This window comes from Onychostoma macrolepis, chromosome 21 (genome assembly GCF_012432095.1).
Source record: "Onychostoma macrolepis isolate SWU-2019 chromosome 21, ASM1243209v1, whole genome shotgun sequence".
Lineage (NCBI taxonomy): Eukaryota > Metazoa > Chordata > Actinopteri > Cypriniformes > Cyprinidae > Onychostoma > Onychostoma macrolepis.
The window spans coordinates 10,611,397-10,631,155 of NC_081175.1; the positions used below are offsets into that span (position 1 = coordinate 10,611,397).

The 19,759-nt window shown below is 38.9% G+C and overlaps 1 protein-coding gene across 1 annotated transcript; it reads left to right on the plus strand.

Moving 5' to 3' along the window:
* The first annotated feature begins 1,612 nt into the window (after nt 1-1,612).
* slc34a1b (solute carrier family 34 member 1b) lies at nt 1,613-18,384 on the plus strand. The gene is given in 12 exon segments (XM_058758946.1): nt 1,613-1,697; nt 2,755-2,897; nt 3,085-3,228; nt 3,969-4,080; nt 4,178-4,373; nt 5,618-5,710; nt 5,788-5,866; nt 6,646-6,813; nt 8,663-8,779; nt 10,489-10,613; nt 17,518-17,908; nt 17,911-18,384. Coding segments are annotated over 12 exon segments (1,749 nt in total). The 5' UTR covers nt 1,613-1,689; the 3' UTR covers nt 18,084-18,384.
* Nucleotides 18,385-19,759: the final 1,375 nt, after the last annotated feature.

The following is a 19,759-nucleotide window of genomic DNA, read 5'->3' on the forward strand; positions in this document are numbered from 1 at the left end:
ATCACCACAGTCAGCTCACCGCAGGAGTACGGATTGAGGCTGAAGGCCGGCTTCCCTACAGATCCAGCCCTGGAGCAGAGAGCTGGGTACAGGTTTAGAGAATTAGAGTTTCAGGAAACAATGTGCTCGCAGTAACACTTTATGAGAAAATGAATCAATTCTGTCAAGCTTTCATTTCATTGTTCGCGAGTGTCCCTGTTTGCCAGCTGGCCAAGACGTAAATTATAGGAATGTTTGGGGAGTATTCTATTTTTATTGAACTCACCACTGTTGCTACTTGATTATTGCGAATGTCTGATTTGTTTCTGCGAAAGCGAATAACGGACAAAATAAAATTAAACCAACACGCATAGAGAGATTAAATGAGAATTATGCAGTTAATTATTATGTACAAAAAAAGTCAACAATTAAAGGGATAGTTCACCCAAAAATGAAAATTCTGAAATAACCCTTTAAGCCAAATAATCTCTTATTGTTCACATTGTCAGTTTAGTAAAATAGTTTTAAACAAAGCAAGCAATTTATATATCATTTATATCTTCCTTTGATGTCATATATGCAAGATAGCATTATGGGGGTCTTGTGAAGTCATTTCATTTTACAATTGACTACATCAGGGATTTTCTCATTGTGGCGTTCATGAGAGGTTGAAAGAATGTAATTCATTCATGCATCTTACGGTTAGCAGTGAATTATAGTGTTACTGATTAGCAGACTCTTAAAGGAATAGTTCGCCCTGTGGCCATCCAAGACGTAGATGAATTTGTTTGTTCATTGGAACAGATTTGGAGAAGCATATTAGCATTATATCACTTGCTTACCAATGGATCCTCTGTAGCGAATGGGTGCCGTCAGAATGAGAGTTCAAACAGCTGATAAATGCATCACAATAATAGTCTAATCATCAAAATAATACAAAAAGTTACTGCGTGTTTGTAATAAACTAATCCATCAAGACATTTTAAACTTCAAATCATTGTTTCCAGCTAAAATACGAGTCCGCTATCCATAATATTTTCTCCAGTGACAAAGTCAAATATGCACGGATCATGCACTGTTTATGAGTGAAAACAGTCCAAAACAGATGTTGATATAATGTTTTTTTGTTTTGAGGATCCATTGGCAAGCAAATGATGTAATGCTTTATTTCTCCAAACCTGTTCAGAAGAAACATATTCATCTACAGCTATATACAAAAAAATTCTAAATTTTCAGGTTTTCATTTTTGGGTCAACTATTACTTTACTTCTACACCTTACCTTCTATAAATGTAAACATCAATAATGTATGCATACAGTATGTGCATTATGCACAAGTCATGCATTTTGTTATCTGCAGTCAGGCAATGTAACTTAAAAGCAGAGCAGGTCTGTAAGTATATAAACTATTCATCAGTGTCTTGAAAAAAATCTCACCACTTGGTGTCCCACTGTCCATTCTCTGGCCCCTCAGAGCGACATGAACAACTATTGATGCACATGGTCACAGCTAAAGCACTGTGAATAGAATCATTTGAGGTTGCGGGATAGCTTTAGTAAATAAACAACTTTTATTTCCTCATGTTTTTCCATTTACATTTTAACTATGCACTGCATAATGAGCGACTTTGTCCCCCAAACTGAGATGGCAGGTATAAATAATGGCTGATAAATACATACACAGACAGCCAGATGAGCAGTGCATCATTATATGACGAGGTACGTATTTATCATGCTGTTTTCTTATTATCTCATGTGTTGTGTATAATTGCTTCACAATTAAGGCTGTGATTATCAATAAATTCAAAAAGAGGATGGGGACAGAAAAAGAAAGAGGAATGAAGCAACCGTTTCAGTCTATTGAGCCTTTAATGTTCAGGAACAGAATGAACTTTATAGTTATTAATGTTCAGTTTTTAAAGTCATGACGTTCTGGGTGAGACACAGATAACAGCTTTTTTATAAAGAGACATTGAATGAAACAGTGGTAAAATGCCTCAGAATTGTAATAAAGCAAAATGAGACATTGAAAACTCATTTTCTTACAATGATGTTTAGCCACAGCAAGCATCAATGATAGTATTAATTATGCAAACTAAATAAAATGTGTTTCTCCTTTCTGAGTCCTGGATAAGTGAAAATGGATCTCGCAGAGGGGGGTGAAATTAAAGATGATTAAAATTTTCACCGAATTCACAAATCACATTATAATGACTCTGAAGCCAACTGCACGATTAAAGAACTTAATCAACTCTGTCGAATCAAAACAAAACAATTATTGGAAATAATTTGGATTTGAATTCGGGTTGTACATACACAGTGTGTGTGTGTGTGTGTGTGTGTGTGTGTGTGTGTATTGGCATTCACTATGTTATGTGGACCAAATGTCCCCACAAGTATAGTGATACTAGTAAATTTTGACCTTGTGGGCACATTTTTTGGGTCTCCATGAGAAAACAAGCTTATAAATCATACAGAATGAAGTGTTTTGAAAATATGAAATAGCAGAAAATATTTTTTGTTTATTTAAAAAAGAATTAATATATTCTAAAAGAAGAAAAGATTTTTTGTCATCTGAGCCACAGAAGGATTTTTTTCTTTTCTTTTTTTTTTTGTCTTACAACAAAGATCTCAGAACAGTCAATAAAATATTAGTTGAGTGTGTTCTTCTCTTCAATCATTTGATTGATACATATAATTTTAATACATTTAATACTACAGATATTTCGCTATGAAAAATCAAAAATTTGTATTCCTGAAAAATTCTTTAAAACAGACTTTTTAGCCAGAATCATATAATGAGGACGATGGGAAAACACATCTTCATCCATATTTGCAAGATACCCCTTCTTCTTCTATTTCTGTACATGTTCATCTGTTCGTTGGACATCCTCAGCTCAGCCTTTCAGTTAGCTGGAGGTAACCTTTAACACCTTTTGTTCTATATTTTCCACTATTCTCTGATACAGTAACCATTGTAAATATCTTATTCCCAAAAGAAATGTGAAAAGCTGGTTACTTTGTGACCACTAACTACTAATGTCAATATCACATCCACAGTGTGGACATAAAATCTGTGAGTGGACTGTGTTGTATCTTTGGGCAGGTAAGGTTGCAGGGGACATATTTAAGGACAATGCTGTCCTTTCTAACCCTGTGGCGGGACTGGTGGTGGGAATACTGGTTACTGTCTTGGTCCAAAGTTCCAGCACTTCCACCTCCATTGTTGTCAGCTTGGTCTCCTCTGGATGTAAGTCAAACACAGCCATTACAAACACAGTATTGCTCTACCAAACTTAAAACCTACATATATTACAATCTTATCATTCTTAAACATTTTTAAACAGCGCTCTGGAATACTCAATTCTGATTGGTCATTAGCGCCATCTAGAGGGCTGATATTTTCTAATATTCAGATTTTCTGTTCGATTGTGCGTATTTCGTACTATAAAGCAGGCAAAAGGCGTGTGGAATGAGTATGTTAAAATTCATATTATTCATAAAACAAAAGGTGAAAAGTACACAGATGACCTACTACTTCCACTGAGATTCTGAAGTGCGACATTATCCAACACTATCCCATGAGGCCGTAAGAAACAGCCAATGCCATCAGAACAATATTTTAAAAATATTGAGAACGTTTAGAAATATTGTTTAGTAGGCTAAATGTTATCAAAATGTTTTTAGAACATATTTTGTTAGCTGAGTGGCAAACGCTCTGTTCATCTCGAGGTAACAAACTGCCTGTTTCTAATGTAGCAATCTGCATACAAAGGCAAATGGCGCTGTCTTATTCTTGTGTTATTAGTAGTATATGGCCTTTTTTATATTCTAATGTGCTATTTTTATGAGTAGCCCTCTAATACTTATTTCCAGTGAATTAATTTTGTGCACGATAGGAGCCCCTGTTCTGCCTAGGGACGATTGCTGTACTTAATGAAACGTGACTCACATCTATCGATCGTGTTCTGTGTTCTGTGTTTCCTGCAGTGTTGGATGTTGGATCTGCAGTTCCTATCATCATGGGCTCAAACATCGGCACATCTGTCACCAACACCATCGTGGCTCTCATGCAGGCAGGGGAGAGAGAGGAGTTCAAACGGTAGAGAGAGCATACAGTACCTCATACTGTCAGCATTCAACCATCAATAAAAAGTTTGGAGTTCTTCAATGACGCTTTCTGTGTGGGTCTGTTCCAGAGCCTTTGCAGGTGCCACCGTGCACGATTGCTTTAACTGGCTGTCAGTGTTGGTGTTGCTGCCGCTGGAAGCCATCACTGGCGTGATGAGGCTCATGTCGGAGGCGGTGGTTGAAAGTTTGAACATCGTGACCGGAGAGGATGGTCCAGAGCTCCTGAAAGTCATCACAGAACTCCTCACCAAACGAATTATACAGGTGCAGTATTATCCTGTTATAAAATCTAATTGATGTTCCAGGATCATCAAGGGTGCCTTTAATTCTTCTGTGAAAAACAGAAAAAAAGAAGTTGGCACATAGCTCATAGGCTGTCAATATTGAAAACAGACAAAAGGTAGGCTACACAATAAAGCTATCATAAAAGTGGTCCACATGACTCATGCTCTATATAAAAGTTTTCTCGAGTTATACAATACTTTTTTATTGTATAATGATTTACATTTTGGTCTGTTTCTCACATAAAGCTGCTTCAGGAAATTAAAAATTAAAAGCCTGTTCATACCAAACTATAATGACAACTATAATTATAAAGTTTTAATAACTGTGCCAATTCTCTAAGAATATGGAAGTTCACGTCACAACTAGAGGAAAGATGTTGTTGCAATCAATTTCAGAATTATATATTTTCCAGTTGTTGAATGATTTTAAAAAAGCTTGAGAATTTAAAGCGTCAGATGATATAAACTGCACTTATGGTCAGATAATATAAAGTACACTTATAATAAACACATATTTTGGTGCGGATGCTAATATAGTTGATGCTATTGTTGTCTTTATATTCTTTGTGTGAACAGGCCTTACGGTCACATTTACAGATGAAGCAAAGTGAAATATTTGAGGTGAAATCAAATCATTTTAAGCTACACAATCTGAAAGTTTTCTGTGCACGGATTTTGCAGTGGGTTCAAATTGGTCAAATGGATTCACCGTATTGACCAACGAAAAACTGCTTGATTTCAAAGTATGCTTGAATCACACTGTTGACAATTATAGACAAAGGAATTTTTTGCTTGTGAAATTTCACTAAAATGTGACCACCTTTAAAATGTAGCACATAAGTCTTACTTTTATTTTGCTTTTTGACCTTTTTGGCACTTGATATCTCTTTATAACCATCCACTTTTACTGTATGCAAAAGAGCTGCCTGAACGTTCCGCAAAACATCTCCTTTTGTATTCCACGGAAGTTTGGAACAACATGAGGATGAATAAATAATAGCAGATTTTTCATTTTGGATAATTTATTCCTTTAAGTACACAGCCAGTTGGGTGTCGTTATAAATAAAAAGAAAACTGGTCATTAGTTTTCTTGTTAAATGCTGTGGAGCTTGTTAAAACTTGTGCAGCCTAATTAAATATCACACTGTTTGCCCTCCAGTACTCTTCTGTCTCTCATTAATCTGGATTTAGAGTTAAAAGACAATTTTATTTTATCCCTTTCAGCTGGATAAGACCGTAATCGTAGGTATAGCAACAGGGCAAGAGGTGCTGCGCAATAAGAGCCTGATAAAAGTCTGGTGCCATACATGGATCACGGTGAGCAACGTCTCTGTTTGCCTACAGATGAAGTACATCTTTGATGTACTGACGTTATCTAAATTTATTATCCACAGATCCAAGAGAATGCTTCTTTCGTGCCTTCGGAAAACTCAACAGAGCAGACCACGTCACTACACATGAACGCTGAAAAATGTGAGTCGAAACTCTATCAAATTTCAAAGGAATAGAGAATGAAATTGACAAAGACACAGCAAAGGCCGTCCTTTGATTGATCGGCCTTTAGTCATTTCATGCATACGTTTTTAAATAACAAAGTATTGTTCTCCATTCTATCTGGTTTCAAACTTGAAGATTTGTTAATACCGAGAAATGCTGTATTCAAACAATGCACCCTTTTTTCTGTGAAGAAAACTGTTCTTCGTTTACTCAAAGCTCCGTCGGGGGTAATAACTATCATTTATTCTGTGTTAGTACATCCTGTGATAGAAACGGCCACTGAGTCATATGCTTGTTTAAAAGACTAACTACACATTCGACATCAACAACAGTAACAAACATCGATCAGGCTGTATTAGGAAGCAAGATGTTTTTAAACTTTCAATGAGCTTTTGACTCATCCTTCCTTGTATAATGACTTGGAGGCAATAAGCTGCGTATTTTTTTTATCATCTTTCAAATACAAGAGCCATCATATTAAAGTAAAAAAATAAGTAATAATGCCATATTTATCAGGGCACAGTCAATGGCTAAAGCCCTTAATTATAACTCTGGGCCTCATTTTTAGAAGCCACTTTTTCGTGATGCATAAATAATGGCCATTTATAAGAATCTGAAATCCTCTTTCTTCTAACACACCATAATCAGCAGCCGATGGGCTAATCACTGTATGAACACATGCCTGTCAACGCGTGAGTGACGGGCGCATTTCCACAGGAGACTGGAGATGTAAATGCATGTGTGTGTTGGAGCAGGCACTCATCTATTTGTGGATACGGGATTGTCTGATCTGGCTGTGGGGTTGATTCTGCTGGCTTCCTCACTGCTGATGCTTTGTACCTGCCTCCTGCTCCTGGTTAAGCTTCTCAACTCCCTTCTCCAGGGACAAGTGGCCAAAGCCATCCAGAAAATCATCAACACAGGTGAGAACTACCTTTTTACACAGTTAATGCGATTGTGAGGAACCATGTCAAATGCTGTAAGAAGAATCTTCATATTTCCCAATTATTTTTCTCTTGACCACAGATACAGTTTCAATCCATGATTATGCTTTTATTAATTTTGATAGTCTAATCAGAACATTAGCATTTATTCTGCAGATTTATTCTGAACAGTTAATTTATCAATTATTGTGGCATTTCTTTTAATATAGATTATAATCCATTGATTTATTTGCCAACGTATATTAAACTGACTCAAGGCGAGACACTGCAGGTGAATAGGGTAAAAAAAAAAAAAACACTAATAGTTATCGCTTTACTTACCCAGTTGATTGATTACAGTGATAATTGCAAACAATTTTTGTATTACAACTTTTCTAAAATGTTAGGTTTAAATATGCAAATGATGCATTATTTAATGAAATATGCGTTGATTTGCATAAATTTCTAGTACAAAAATCTGAACACTGGATGAAGTCAGTTACAAAATTCTTGTTTATTTATTTATTTATTTTTTGACATATTAGAGTCAAATGTTTTTACCGAGAGAATTTTGGGTATCTCATTTTTGTCACTCCATAATCCTTAAAACAGACATAAAACAGTATATTTTCACAATTTTTGGTGAATGAAATGTTGTATATAATCAAGCAAATTATATAGCCTATGAACAAATCCCTCTGTAAAAACCTTTAGGATATATACAGGAATAAAAATGTAAATTTTGGTGTGTGTAAGTGCTACTAAAGTGGAGATTTATGGCTCAGGAGAAAAAACTCATTTTGAGAAAATAGCCTTTTAAAAAATATGTATTGTAATTGAAATCTATTGACACAATTAGATAACGTGCTATTAAAGAAACACTGAACAGTGACTTTTGGATGTTTTCTTTCTACTAGTCTGAAAACCCCCCCCAAAAAGCCCAAAATCTCAAACTTGACAGGTTCATGAAAAAAACAAAAAAACAACTGTGTTTTTGCCTGCAGTGTATCCCCTTAAAAAATCGAATTGATTCTCACATAACTTAAAAAATCATGTTGAAATTGGTTAAATTGCTTTGATTAATATAAAGTAATGGAAAAACATGCTGTCATGATTTACTGATCATATCAATCTTTACAGTGCATATACTGCATGTTTTTATCAGTACATGCATGGATTTTATGTATATTTGTCTGGGAGTCTTCTATCATTATTCATTCTCAAATTGCATAAATAAATGACATGTTTTCTTATTTTTATGAATGGTTCAAAAATTATATGATTATTATGAAACATTGTATTTGGGTTAATTGTAACCTTATCAATTACTGTGTAATTAGGAAAAAAGTACATTTATTTGCCTTAACTGAACAATGCATAATGCATCTTCCTAAACTCACCTCTAAATATGTGGTAACACTTTCATTTAGGGACCAAACAAGTTGCTTATTAGAAAGCATATTGGCCATATTTTAGATCCTTTAACCCTACTCATACCTAAACTAAACAATTACCTTAATAAGCAGTAAATTAAGAGATTATTGAGGCAAAAGTCATAGTTAATATTGTTGGTCCCCAAACAAAAGTGTGACCAAATATGTTATAATTTATCAGTAAAAATACGCTGCTCATAAACAGGCATCTTACTAGCATAAACATCACTGATAGTCTTTTGAGTTTTTGCATGAGTTTATCAGCTCCAGTAAGCACTTTGTCATTTTCTAAGTGTGCTGCCCTTTTGGAAAGCATGCTAAGAGTTTCATCCAGTGTTACAGTCTGAGAAACCCCAAAGGGAGCCTCAAGTATCTTTTACAAGAGATATATATAAAAAAAAAACACTTTTCTGCAGACTTTCCTTTCCCATTCGGCTGGTTGACTGGCTACCTGGCCATTCTGGTTGGTGCTGGCATGACCTTTGTTGTTCAGAGCAGTTCGGTGTTCACTTCTGCCATCACTCCTTTGATAGGTGAGTCCTTTCTCTTAGATGAACAGGTTGAACATAAGGGCAAGAATGTCAATAAAGTGTCTGAATTTCTCCTGTATCATTTAGCTGTGCTACCATCTGATCTGAGAAATTCATTACACCCAAGAGCACCTCTGAGTAATGCACTAATATTTGCATTTAGACACCACTAAGCCTCAGAGGAGTTCATCTTTAGCCCTCACAGAGTTGACTGTTGACTTCCACTCATTCGTATTCACTAGTCATTGAGCTTTGTGCTCTGAGAATCAATGGTCTTTTCTGGCCTGTGAATAATGTGAAGGTTTTTCTCAGTACGGTAGCTCATGCACTCGATTTCCCAGGGAAATGACAGACATAAGTTGTTATGCGTCAACAAATAATAGTGAGAGAGAGGGAAATGAAATAGAGGAATGGAGAACCCGTGCCATGATGTACACTTGATGCTCTCAACCCTTTCTAATCCACCTGCCCTTCTGACGGATAGACGAGTGATGGTCTAACATTGCTCCTGGATTTATTGTAATTAGCTACACAGTGATTAGTCTTTCTAGTGAGGCATGACAGCTAGATTATGGATCCACAGCATCCTAATTACACTGCCTGGGAGACCACTAATCCCAAAGAGTTTTAGAGCTGCCACAGAAGCCGTAATTTGTGCAGACTATATTTTTCAAACATTATTTCTTCCTCTCAAAGGCAAACACACGGGTAGACTTTTCAAACAGATTGTTAAATACATTGTCTTGTTGCAAGTGGAGGCATGTGCAAACATCTGTTTTAAAAGACTTTAAGGGTTGATGACAAATAGTACTGTCCATGATAAAGAAAAAGATTAAAATAAGTGTACACTTTTAATATAAACATATCAATCAATATTTAATATTTAATATTATATATATATTACTCCGGTCTTCAGTGTCACATGATTCTTCAGAAATCATTCTAATTTACTGATGTGGTGCTCAAAAACATTTCTTTTAATTGTCAATATTCAAATAATTTATTTATTTGACATTTTACCCCCAAGATTCTTTGATGAAAAAAAAATTCTAAAAGAACAGAATTTAAAACCAAAATCTTTTGTAACTTTTTTAATGTCTTCACAGACTTTACAGTCCTTGCTGAATAAAAGTATTAATTTATATAATAATAAAAAAACTATACATTTCTAAACTTTAAAGGTAGTTTGTTACAAATTTCTTGTAAAATCAATCATTTTAAAGAGGCTTTTTTCTTCTTTAGGATATCATAAATATTTTTGATTGTAAGTCCACCCATAAATCAAAGTACATTTTAATTCATACATTGAAGACATAAACAAGCTCATGTATAGAGCTCAATTCATTGTACATGAATAGCGTTTTTATATATTTTTGAATAAATTAATACATCAAGACAAGAAAAATAAAAATAATAAATAATTATATTCCTATAAGGGTGCATAAAAATGCCACTGTGTGCTATCGATGTACCCTTTTACCGAAACCATGGTACAGACTTCACAGCAGATTATCCAAAAATCCATTCAGCATGATGTAGATTCTGAGGGCTGTGTGTGCCATTTGGGACAAGGCCATTTTCATAAGGTAAATACCAGTTCCGTCATGGTCATCCAATTTGCTCTTAATAAGGCTAGATTGACCTTATTGGAAGGTCTCATTATAAACAGAATCATCTGCTCTGGTGAACTCTCACGTTCATTGTGCTTTCAGGTATTGGTGTGATAAGTATCGAGCGGGCCTACCCTCTGACCTTGGGCTCCAATATCGGAACAACCACCACAGCCATCTTAGCTGCATTAGCTAGCCCAGGAGACAAGCTAGCTGCGGCCTTTCAGGTGATCCCATTTGAGACATGAACTTTCTCACTTAATTAAACAGTGTCTAAGTCAGAGGACTCTAGGAATGGTGGATTGATCTTAGAATATTGATGCTTCCGGCAGTATGTTGTACGGAGAGGATTGATTCTCACATAAAAATATGGATCTTGCATTTTTTTTCTAACTAGTGATTATATTATTTAAATAAAATTATTTAAACAATAAAATTTAAATATTTATTTTTAAAATTATTTTAGGAATTGTTACTATTATATTAAAAAAACTACAAATAAGAATCATAATTTTTCAAGAGCTTCGAAGTGAAAATACAAAACTATTTGAGGATTTAGTTTTAACTCAGAAATGCTGAAACATCTGTCACAAACTTCATTTAATGTTATTTTACACTTAATAATGATTTAATGATTGTTATAATTTATGTATTTGTGATGTTTATTATATTTATTTAAATTAAAATTAAATGACCATGTTTATTAGTTTTAGTCACCATCAAAATGTTGTTCATAATGAATGATAGCTTTCCAATTTAATGTTAAATAGCTAAAATAATTTTTGTGATTTTGTTTTTTAAAATAAACATTAAACAAACATCAAAATTAAACAGACAAAATGTATTTAAAAAATTGACTGCAAATATAAATAGTTCTAATATGCTGATTTGGTGCTCATGAAACATTTCTTATTATAATCAGTGTTTAAAAAAGTCGTGCTGCTTAATATTTTGTTTAAACCATTTTCAGGACTCTTTGGATAGGAAGTTCAAAAGAACAGCATTTATGTGAAACATAAATCTTTTGTAACATGATATATGTCTTTACTGTCACCTTTGAATAATTTACTGCATCATTCCATTTCATGTCAACGTGAAAATGAATGAATGATGGCTTTCCAATTGAATGTTAAATGGCTAGAATTTCATTTTCATGTTTTTGTAATTTTCTAGGAATAAAAATAAAAAACCATCAAAATTAAATAGACTGAATTCATATAAAATGTATCTTTTTATCCATGAAGAAATTGCCAAAACATTTAATTTAATAGATATATTGGTATATCGGTACCAAAATATTGGCCAATATTGATCTTGGTAAGAAACGTCTCGGGTTACTTGACTGTAACCCTGTTCCCTTAAAAAGCGGGAATGCGATGCTGCATTTAACACATATGAGAACATTCTTTGTTCGACCGGTTGCGAAGCACGTGTGTCAAACACACCAATAATTAGCTTAAGTAACCTCGGTGGGTGACGTCATTTGATTGCGTGTACCTAAGGTTATAAATAGACGTGAAATGGACATACCTTCAGGTTAACGTTTGTCTGAAGAGATTCCCAGGCATGCCTACAGTGTGGCATTGAGGAGCAGCATCTCGTTCCCACTTTTTAAGGGAATAGGGTTACAGCCAAGTAACCCGAGACGTGGTGCTGCGTTTCAATAATGCATATGGGAACGAGAATACCAACGCCGCTGCACTGGAAGTGTCTGGACCCCCCAAGGTTGTGAAATGTGCGTACAAACATTGAAGAGGTCTCAGACATGACTATGGGATGTTGACTCAAGGACACGCGAGCCCGGAGTAGCATAGACATCCAAACTATAGAACCTGAGAACTGTGTGCGGAGAGGACCAACCCGCTGCATCACACACCTGCTGCAAGGGGACACCTCTTGCCAAAGCCGTAGAAGATGCAACCCCCCTGGTTGAATGGGCCCTAAGTCCTAGAGGCGAAGCTTGACCGCGCGCCTCATAGGCTAGGGCAATAGTATTTCTCACCCACTGTGACATCGTTCGTTTAGTGGCAGCTACCCCTCTGGTTGCGGACCCCATAGCATATGAAAGCTGCTTCGACTTACGCCACTGGCTAGTGTGGTGGATGTAAATATGAAGAGCACGTACTGCACTTCAAATAATGAATAAAACACAAATATAACAAATACATTAAATTGTAAATTAAAATGCTCCATCGGGACAAGACCACGGGAATCAGATAAGCCCTTTACACAATCTGACATGGCTGCGGTTGGAATTGAACTGCGGGTTTCGTCTGGCCAGAGGAGAACTGGCCCCCTGACTGAGCCTGGTTTCTCCCAAGGTTTTTTTTTCTCCATTCTGTCACAGAGGGAGTTTTGGTTCCTTGCTGCTGTCACCTCTGGCTTGCTCATTTGGGTACACTTAATTTCTAGCGATTATCGTCGATTTGATTGCACAGATACTATTTAAACTAAACTGAGCTAGACAATGACATCTCTGAATTCAATAATGAAATGCCTTTGACTGAAAATTGAGTGTTTAATCTTATCATTATACATTACTGACACTCTATCCTCCAATTTGATACTGTTAAGTGCTTTGACACAATCTGTATTGTTAAAAGCGTTATATAAATAAAGGTGACTTGACTTGGACATAGTAAGTGAAGTCTTACTTGCTCTGGTGTCGTGAACGGCGGAGGACAGAAAGCTTCAAGAACAACCGGATTTAAGGTCAAGAACGGAACTTTCGTAAGATAATTAGGGTGAGGGTGCAAAATGGCTTTTACCAGCCCAGGGGAAATGTCTAAGCAGGATGGTGAGGTTGCCAGAGCCCGCAAATCCCCAATTCTCTTAAGAGAAGTAATAGCCATTAGAAGAAACATCTTTAGGGTCAGAAACCTGACAGGCGCTGACTCTAGTCATTCGAAGGGGGTGTCAACAAGGCCCTTGAGCACTATAGCTAAGTACCACGAAGGGACTGTTTCTCTAGTGGGCAGCCTCAACCGCTTAGCTCCACGAATGAAGCGGGTGACTAGAGGGTGTTTCCCCACAGAAACCCAATACATCAGAGCATGGCAAGCCGAAATGGCGGCCACATAGATTCTAAGAGTACCAGGACATGTGCCTGAGGAAAGTTTCTCTTGCAGAAACCCCAGCACTGAAACAGTTTGGCAGTGAACTGGGTCTGCATGGAAAACATGCAACTTTTGAAAACATGCCATCTGAGGGCATAACTTCTTCTAGTGGAGGGAGCCCTAGCACTTAGAATAGTCTCTACTACATCAGCTGGAAGCTCAGCATCTCTTAGTTGGTCCCCCACAGGGGCCAGACATGAAGGTTCCAGAGCTCGGGCCGGGGATGAAATACTGTCCCCTGCGCCTGAGACAGAAGAACTCTACTGTCCGGAATTAGATCTGAGAACCACACTCTGGTCAGCCAACGAGGCAACATCAGTAAGAGGCGAGACCCTTGTTGACGGACCTTGGCCAGGACTCCCAGGAGCAGACCAATCGGAGGAAATGCGTAAAGACGCAGTCTGTGCCACGTTTGGGCCATCGCGTCCAGACCCAAGGGAGCTGTAGGAGTCAGAAAGAAGTAGAGGGGAAATTGTGCTGTCTCCTGTGAAGCAAAGAGGTCCACCTTTGCTTCATAAAATCTTTCCCAGATTTGACTGACTACTTCAGAGTGGAGTTTCCATTCCCCATATGTCACAGCTTGTCTGGACAGCAAGTCTGCGCCCACATTCATATGCCTCGGAATGTAAATCGCTCTGAGGGACAGGAACTTGTCCTGTGCCCAAAGGTTCTGCTTTGGGCACAGGACAAGTTCCTGTCCCTCAGAGCGATTTACATTCCGAGGCATATGAATGTGGAATGTAAATCCACGCTAGCTTGCTTGTTCAGGCGGCGCGACCACAGTCCGCCCTGGCGATTTATGTAAGAGACTACCGCAGTGTTGTCCACCTGCACTATGACATGGTAGCCTCTTAACTGCTGGAGGAAGTATTTCAGGGCCCGAAATACAGCCATCATTTTGAGGCAATTGATGTGCCAGTCGAAAAGATGACTTCTCCAGATCCCTTGGGCTGGACGGCCATCAAAGCCGCATCCCAGCCCGTGAGGGAAGCATCTGTCGTTAGCATCTTGCGACGACAACACGGACCTAGAGTGGGACCCAAAGTCAGAAACCGGGGTCTGAACCACATAGAAAAGGTACGAAGCCCCTGGCGCATAACCCTTATTTGCCTGTGGGGATTGGCCTTTGGATGAAATCCCCTGGCTCTGAACCACAACTGAAATGGTCTCATATGCAGGAGGCCCAAAGGTATCACCGTGGATGCAGCCGACATAAGACCCAAAACTCTTTGAAAGTAATGAAAAGTAACTTTCTGGCCTAGCTTGATGTTCTTTAAGGTGTTTAGAATGGATTCGACACCCAAATACGTTGTCCTCTGAGCAGGGGAGAGAACGCTTTTCTTGGCATTGAGTCTCAGCCCCAGAGATTCGAAATGAGCTAGGGAGACATCCCGATGCCGAAGCTCCAGCTCTTGAGACTGGGCCAGAATGAACCAGTCGCCTATGTAATTCAAAATGCGGATGCCCTGGAGTCGCAGAGGAGCCAGCGCTGCATCCATGCATTTCATGTATTTGCGGGGTGACAAGGCTAGGCCGAATGGAAGAACCTGATACTGGTAAGCTTTGCCCCTGAAAGCAAACCTCAGGAACTTCCTGTGTTGTGGCAAAATTTCTATGTGAAAGTAAGCGTCCTTGAGATCAATCGTCACGAACCAATCCCCCAACTGGATTTGAGAAACAATCATCTTGATAGTAAGCATTTTGAACTTGTATGTTCCGAGGTAACGGTTCAACCCTTGAAGATGTAAAATTGAACGCAACACCCCATCTTTTTTTGGAACCAGAAAATAATGGCTGTAATAGCCTGACTCTCTTTCTGGAAGGGGATCACGTTCTATGGCCCCTTTGTCCAGCAGACACAATTTCTGTGTCAATAGATGCGCTTCTTACGGTTTCACGGAAGTCGAATGCCGTTGAAACGTGGAGGACGACGTGCAAACTATATCCTGCAGCCTCTACAATCTTTACTATTCACGGAGAGATATTGGGCAGTAGTTTCCACACTGCCAATTTCTCTGAAAGGGGCACTAATTTTGACACTTCGCTTTGCTGGGGTTAGATGTTCAGTGTCCTGAAACATGGCAGGAAGCAACCGAACATTTAACATTTCAAACCGCTGTCCCCCGAAACACAACTGGCGGCAGAGATTGTACAGCGGTCCCCTGAGGGTGCCAGGAAGGAGCCCCTACTCTCTGCTGAAACTTTCCACGCCCGTCCCCAAGGGGACACACCCCCATGGTCCTGGGCGCACAACCCTTTAGGACTTCTTTTTAGACAAAATAATCGTCCTTAGGTCCGGCCTCTTGCTGGGCTGCTGAGAGCGGCGAGCTGCTCCCCAGTTGTTACGAGGGGGCACACGGCTCACCACACTCTGTTTTTGTGACTCTCGCCCCAGAGGCACCAGACTGGGTCGGGGCTGGGTGGCCTCAGCCCCGACGCCTGAGCACGGCGGGGAATAAACTTCTGGGTGTCTTTTAACCTCCCGGAACCTAGAGACAACAGTTCTCACGGAGTCACCAAATAGGCCGGAAGGCGACACGGGGGCATCAAGGAGGAACATCTTGTCCCTATCTTTAATGCCTGTGAGGTTGAGCTACAGATGCCTCTCCGTGCCAACCTTAGCAGCCATAGAACGGCCGATGGAACAGGCCATTTGCTTGGTTGCGCGAAGAGACAAATCTGTGGTTCTGCGTAATTCTAAAAATGCCTCCTCACTAATGCTCCCACCCATGCTCAAGTCCTTCAGCAGATCGGCCTGGTACGCTTGCAAAACCGCCATGGTGTGCAAGGCGGCACCAGCCTGACCTGCTGCTTGGAATGCCTTCCCCACCAGCAAAGATGTCAACCTACAAGGCTTGGGGAGGTGCGCCGGCTTCTTAAGTGAATATGAGCTCCCAGGGGAGAGATAGCCCGCAAGCGTCTCCTCCACCTGGGGCATCATTGCATAACCCCGCTAATTAGCACCCACGATAGTCGAATAAATCGACATCATCGGTACAAAGTTGCGAGAGGAATACGGCTTACTCCATAAACGAGATAACTTGTCATGGAGATCCGGGGTAAAAGGGGAGATACCGACGTTGGGATCTCTCCCCCTGGCCACCCGACAGAAACCTGTCGTCAAGCTTGTAGTGCCTGGGGTTTTCTTGCTCTTGTGGCCAGTCCAATTTAAGCCTGGCCACAGCATTAGTCACCACCTCCAGGAATTCCTCAAATGCTTTGTCATCGCGTGAGAAATGCTCAAAGGTGGCGCTCTCAGTCTCCATATCGCCAGAGGCAAGAGAACCCGCGTCTTTAGCTCACTTTAAAGAAGCACAGGGGTGCTCTTCAGCATTGAGGGCAGAGACATTGCGATATGGGGAGAGCGCGAGAGAGTGAGGAGGATGGCGTGCTCCTTGTCTCTTGGCCAGCTCGACACACGAGTCCCATGATCGCAACGAGGACGCAGAGGCCAACCCCTCCTTAAAGAAAGCGAGCCTTGAGCGGAGCACTCTAATCGAAAGTGATTTGCAGTGCTCGCACTCAGCATCCTCGAGAGCAGCAACAGCGTGCTCTTCCCCGAGGCACTCCAAACAATAGTCGTGCGGATCATCATCAGGGATAACTTGTGTACAAGGTAGCAAGCATCTCCTAATCGATGCGCTAGACATGATCTACTTTTTTTTTCTTTCTCTTTGCAACAAAGATACAAGACAGTGACAAAGCACACACACAAAGTGGTCTCCAAGACAAAGAAACCTGAAGGTATGTCCGTTTCACGTCTATTTATAACCTCAGGTGCACGTCATCAAATGACGTCACCAAGTTACTTAAGGCAATTCTTGGCATGTTTGACACACATGCTTTGCAACCGGTCGAACAAAGAATGTTCGCATATGCGTTATTGAAACACACCATCAAGTGTAGCTTTTGGTAGGGAACTGAAAAGAAGTTGTATCTCTCATTCCTAGAAGACTCACAGCACAGACCCATTACACAATTTGTAAAGTAAATTAAACCATGTTCTATCCCTCAGGTTGCTCTGTGTCATTTCATCTTCAATGTTCTGGGCATATTACTTTGGTACCCAATTCCTCTTAGCCGTCTCCCCATCCGCATGGCACGATTTTTGGGTGAGCGGACATCAAAATACAGGTGGTTTGCTGTGCTGTACCTGATTCTCTGCTTCCTCCTCCTGCCATCCATTGTCTTTGCCCTCTCCATGGCTGGATGGCAGGTTCTGGTGGGTATTTGTGTACCATGTGTTGCTGTCCTCCTCTGCATTGTTGTTGTGAATAGACTGCAATCACAAAAGCCTCACCTCCTGCCTTGGTGGCTGCAAACCTGGGACCACCTACCTCTCTGGATGCACTCACTCAAACCAGTGGATAACATCATCACAAGAGTCACATTGTGCTGCAGGAAAACCCGAACAATGGTCAGAGCCGCATGTCTCCCGAGGATCTGCCACAGCTGACAGAATATGAAGCTGAGAAAAATCTTGCGCCTTTGGCACACAATAGCCCAGCTTTGATTTATGGTTATGAGACTGAGACTGGGGCTGTTTTTGACTCACTGAATGGCAAGAGCAGCAGGCTGTAGACGATATATGTGGTCCATTAAATGCTTTTTGATCCTTAGAATGGTTTATCTTTTTATATTGTGATTAAACAGGTATCCTCTCTTCACTCCCTTCACCAAGTGTGAGTGCTAAACTGACACAGCTGTAGAAATTCATTCATACATCGGAGTTCAATTTTTTTTTTTTTTCAGTGAGAGGAGGTGCTTAACCTTAAAGAAAATTGTCAGCCTGTTATATAAGCTGTTATTTTCTATTCATTTTATAAGTTTGCAATTTTATCAATCCTGTGACCATGTCTAAAGAGTTAAACATTGTGGTTTATGTGTTGTTTCATTATTTTATATAGGAATAAACAGCAAAACAAAACAGACAAATTTTAAGAATAAAATACAAATTTTGTGTCACCACTAAAAATATAGTATATAGAAAAATGAGATGGGACTAAAAATATATTTAAATGCCTTTGCATTCTCTCACAAAATTGTTGCATTCACCTGAGACATGTTGTAGTGGAAATAATATGAAATGCGAGAACATGGTAACAGCAACTAATTATATTTTTCACTATATGTCAATGTCAAGCCAAAATGTTAGCATGTCGACAGAGATACATTTGATTTGTTTACTATTAGTTGAAAACTACTATTTAAAGCTATTTTACACGATAGGTTAATTTTATGCTGGCAAATATTTGAAATCTGACAACAAAAGAAATCAAAAACATAATGTGACATAACAGAAAAAGTCATTGGAGTAGCATATTCTTGCAAGTGCCTAATAATTGTCAGATTGATGGGAACACCCCATTTTTTTTATAGCAAGTGGCACAGAATTTTATGAACATGCCTGAAGTAATGGTCTGTTATAAATGCATGAAGGGTTGTTTTTCAGTCAAGCTCAGTACGACTAGATGAACATTTTTAAATTCAATTTGTTGAGTGGACCCCGTGGCTTCTACTGACAAGTCCATTTTAAAACGCACCGATTCAGTCCTCAGAAGCAATGACATGCATAGTCAAGCATATAAATGGCTGACTAATTACAACACACTTTAAAAATGGGAACAGTCATTGTCACATGAAATTACACTGACCAACTTTTCTTTGAGTTCAACTTGATGCATAAAGGAAGTCTTTTCCAATTAAATGATATTTAAATAATTTTATTAATTCTCATTATAAAAAAAGGAATCGTACTTTTGCATATACGCACAAATAATCTAAAGTTGACCTGCCTAATAATTTTTGTTAAAAATCTATATATAACAAGACCTGCCAAACACTCAATGCATAAATATCAGTCCTCTCACTAACAGTTCTCACTGATAGTGCTGCTCAAGATTTGAATGGAAGATAGTCCTACTGTATATACTGTACTTACTGAACTTGTGTATCCGACACATTCCACAGTGTGACCAATAATTCCAGGAACAGCAACTATGTGGGCTTTGAGGACCACCCACACAAACAAGATGCTGTAAAAGTCCTTTTAAACTACTTGGTGGTGGTGCAATTAAATTTTGATTGAGGACCTCTGTACATTTCTCTCAAATGTAGATTAAGAGGTTGCTGCAGGATAGAAAGCCTAGTGCTTTTACGATATGATTTTGATGAATTTTCGCTCCAGCTTTACTCTCATAAGGCTATTTACTTGAAACACATTTAAACAAATAGCAAATAAAACCTGTACTGTACTT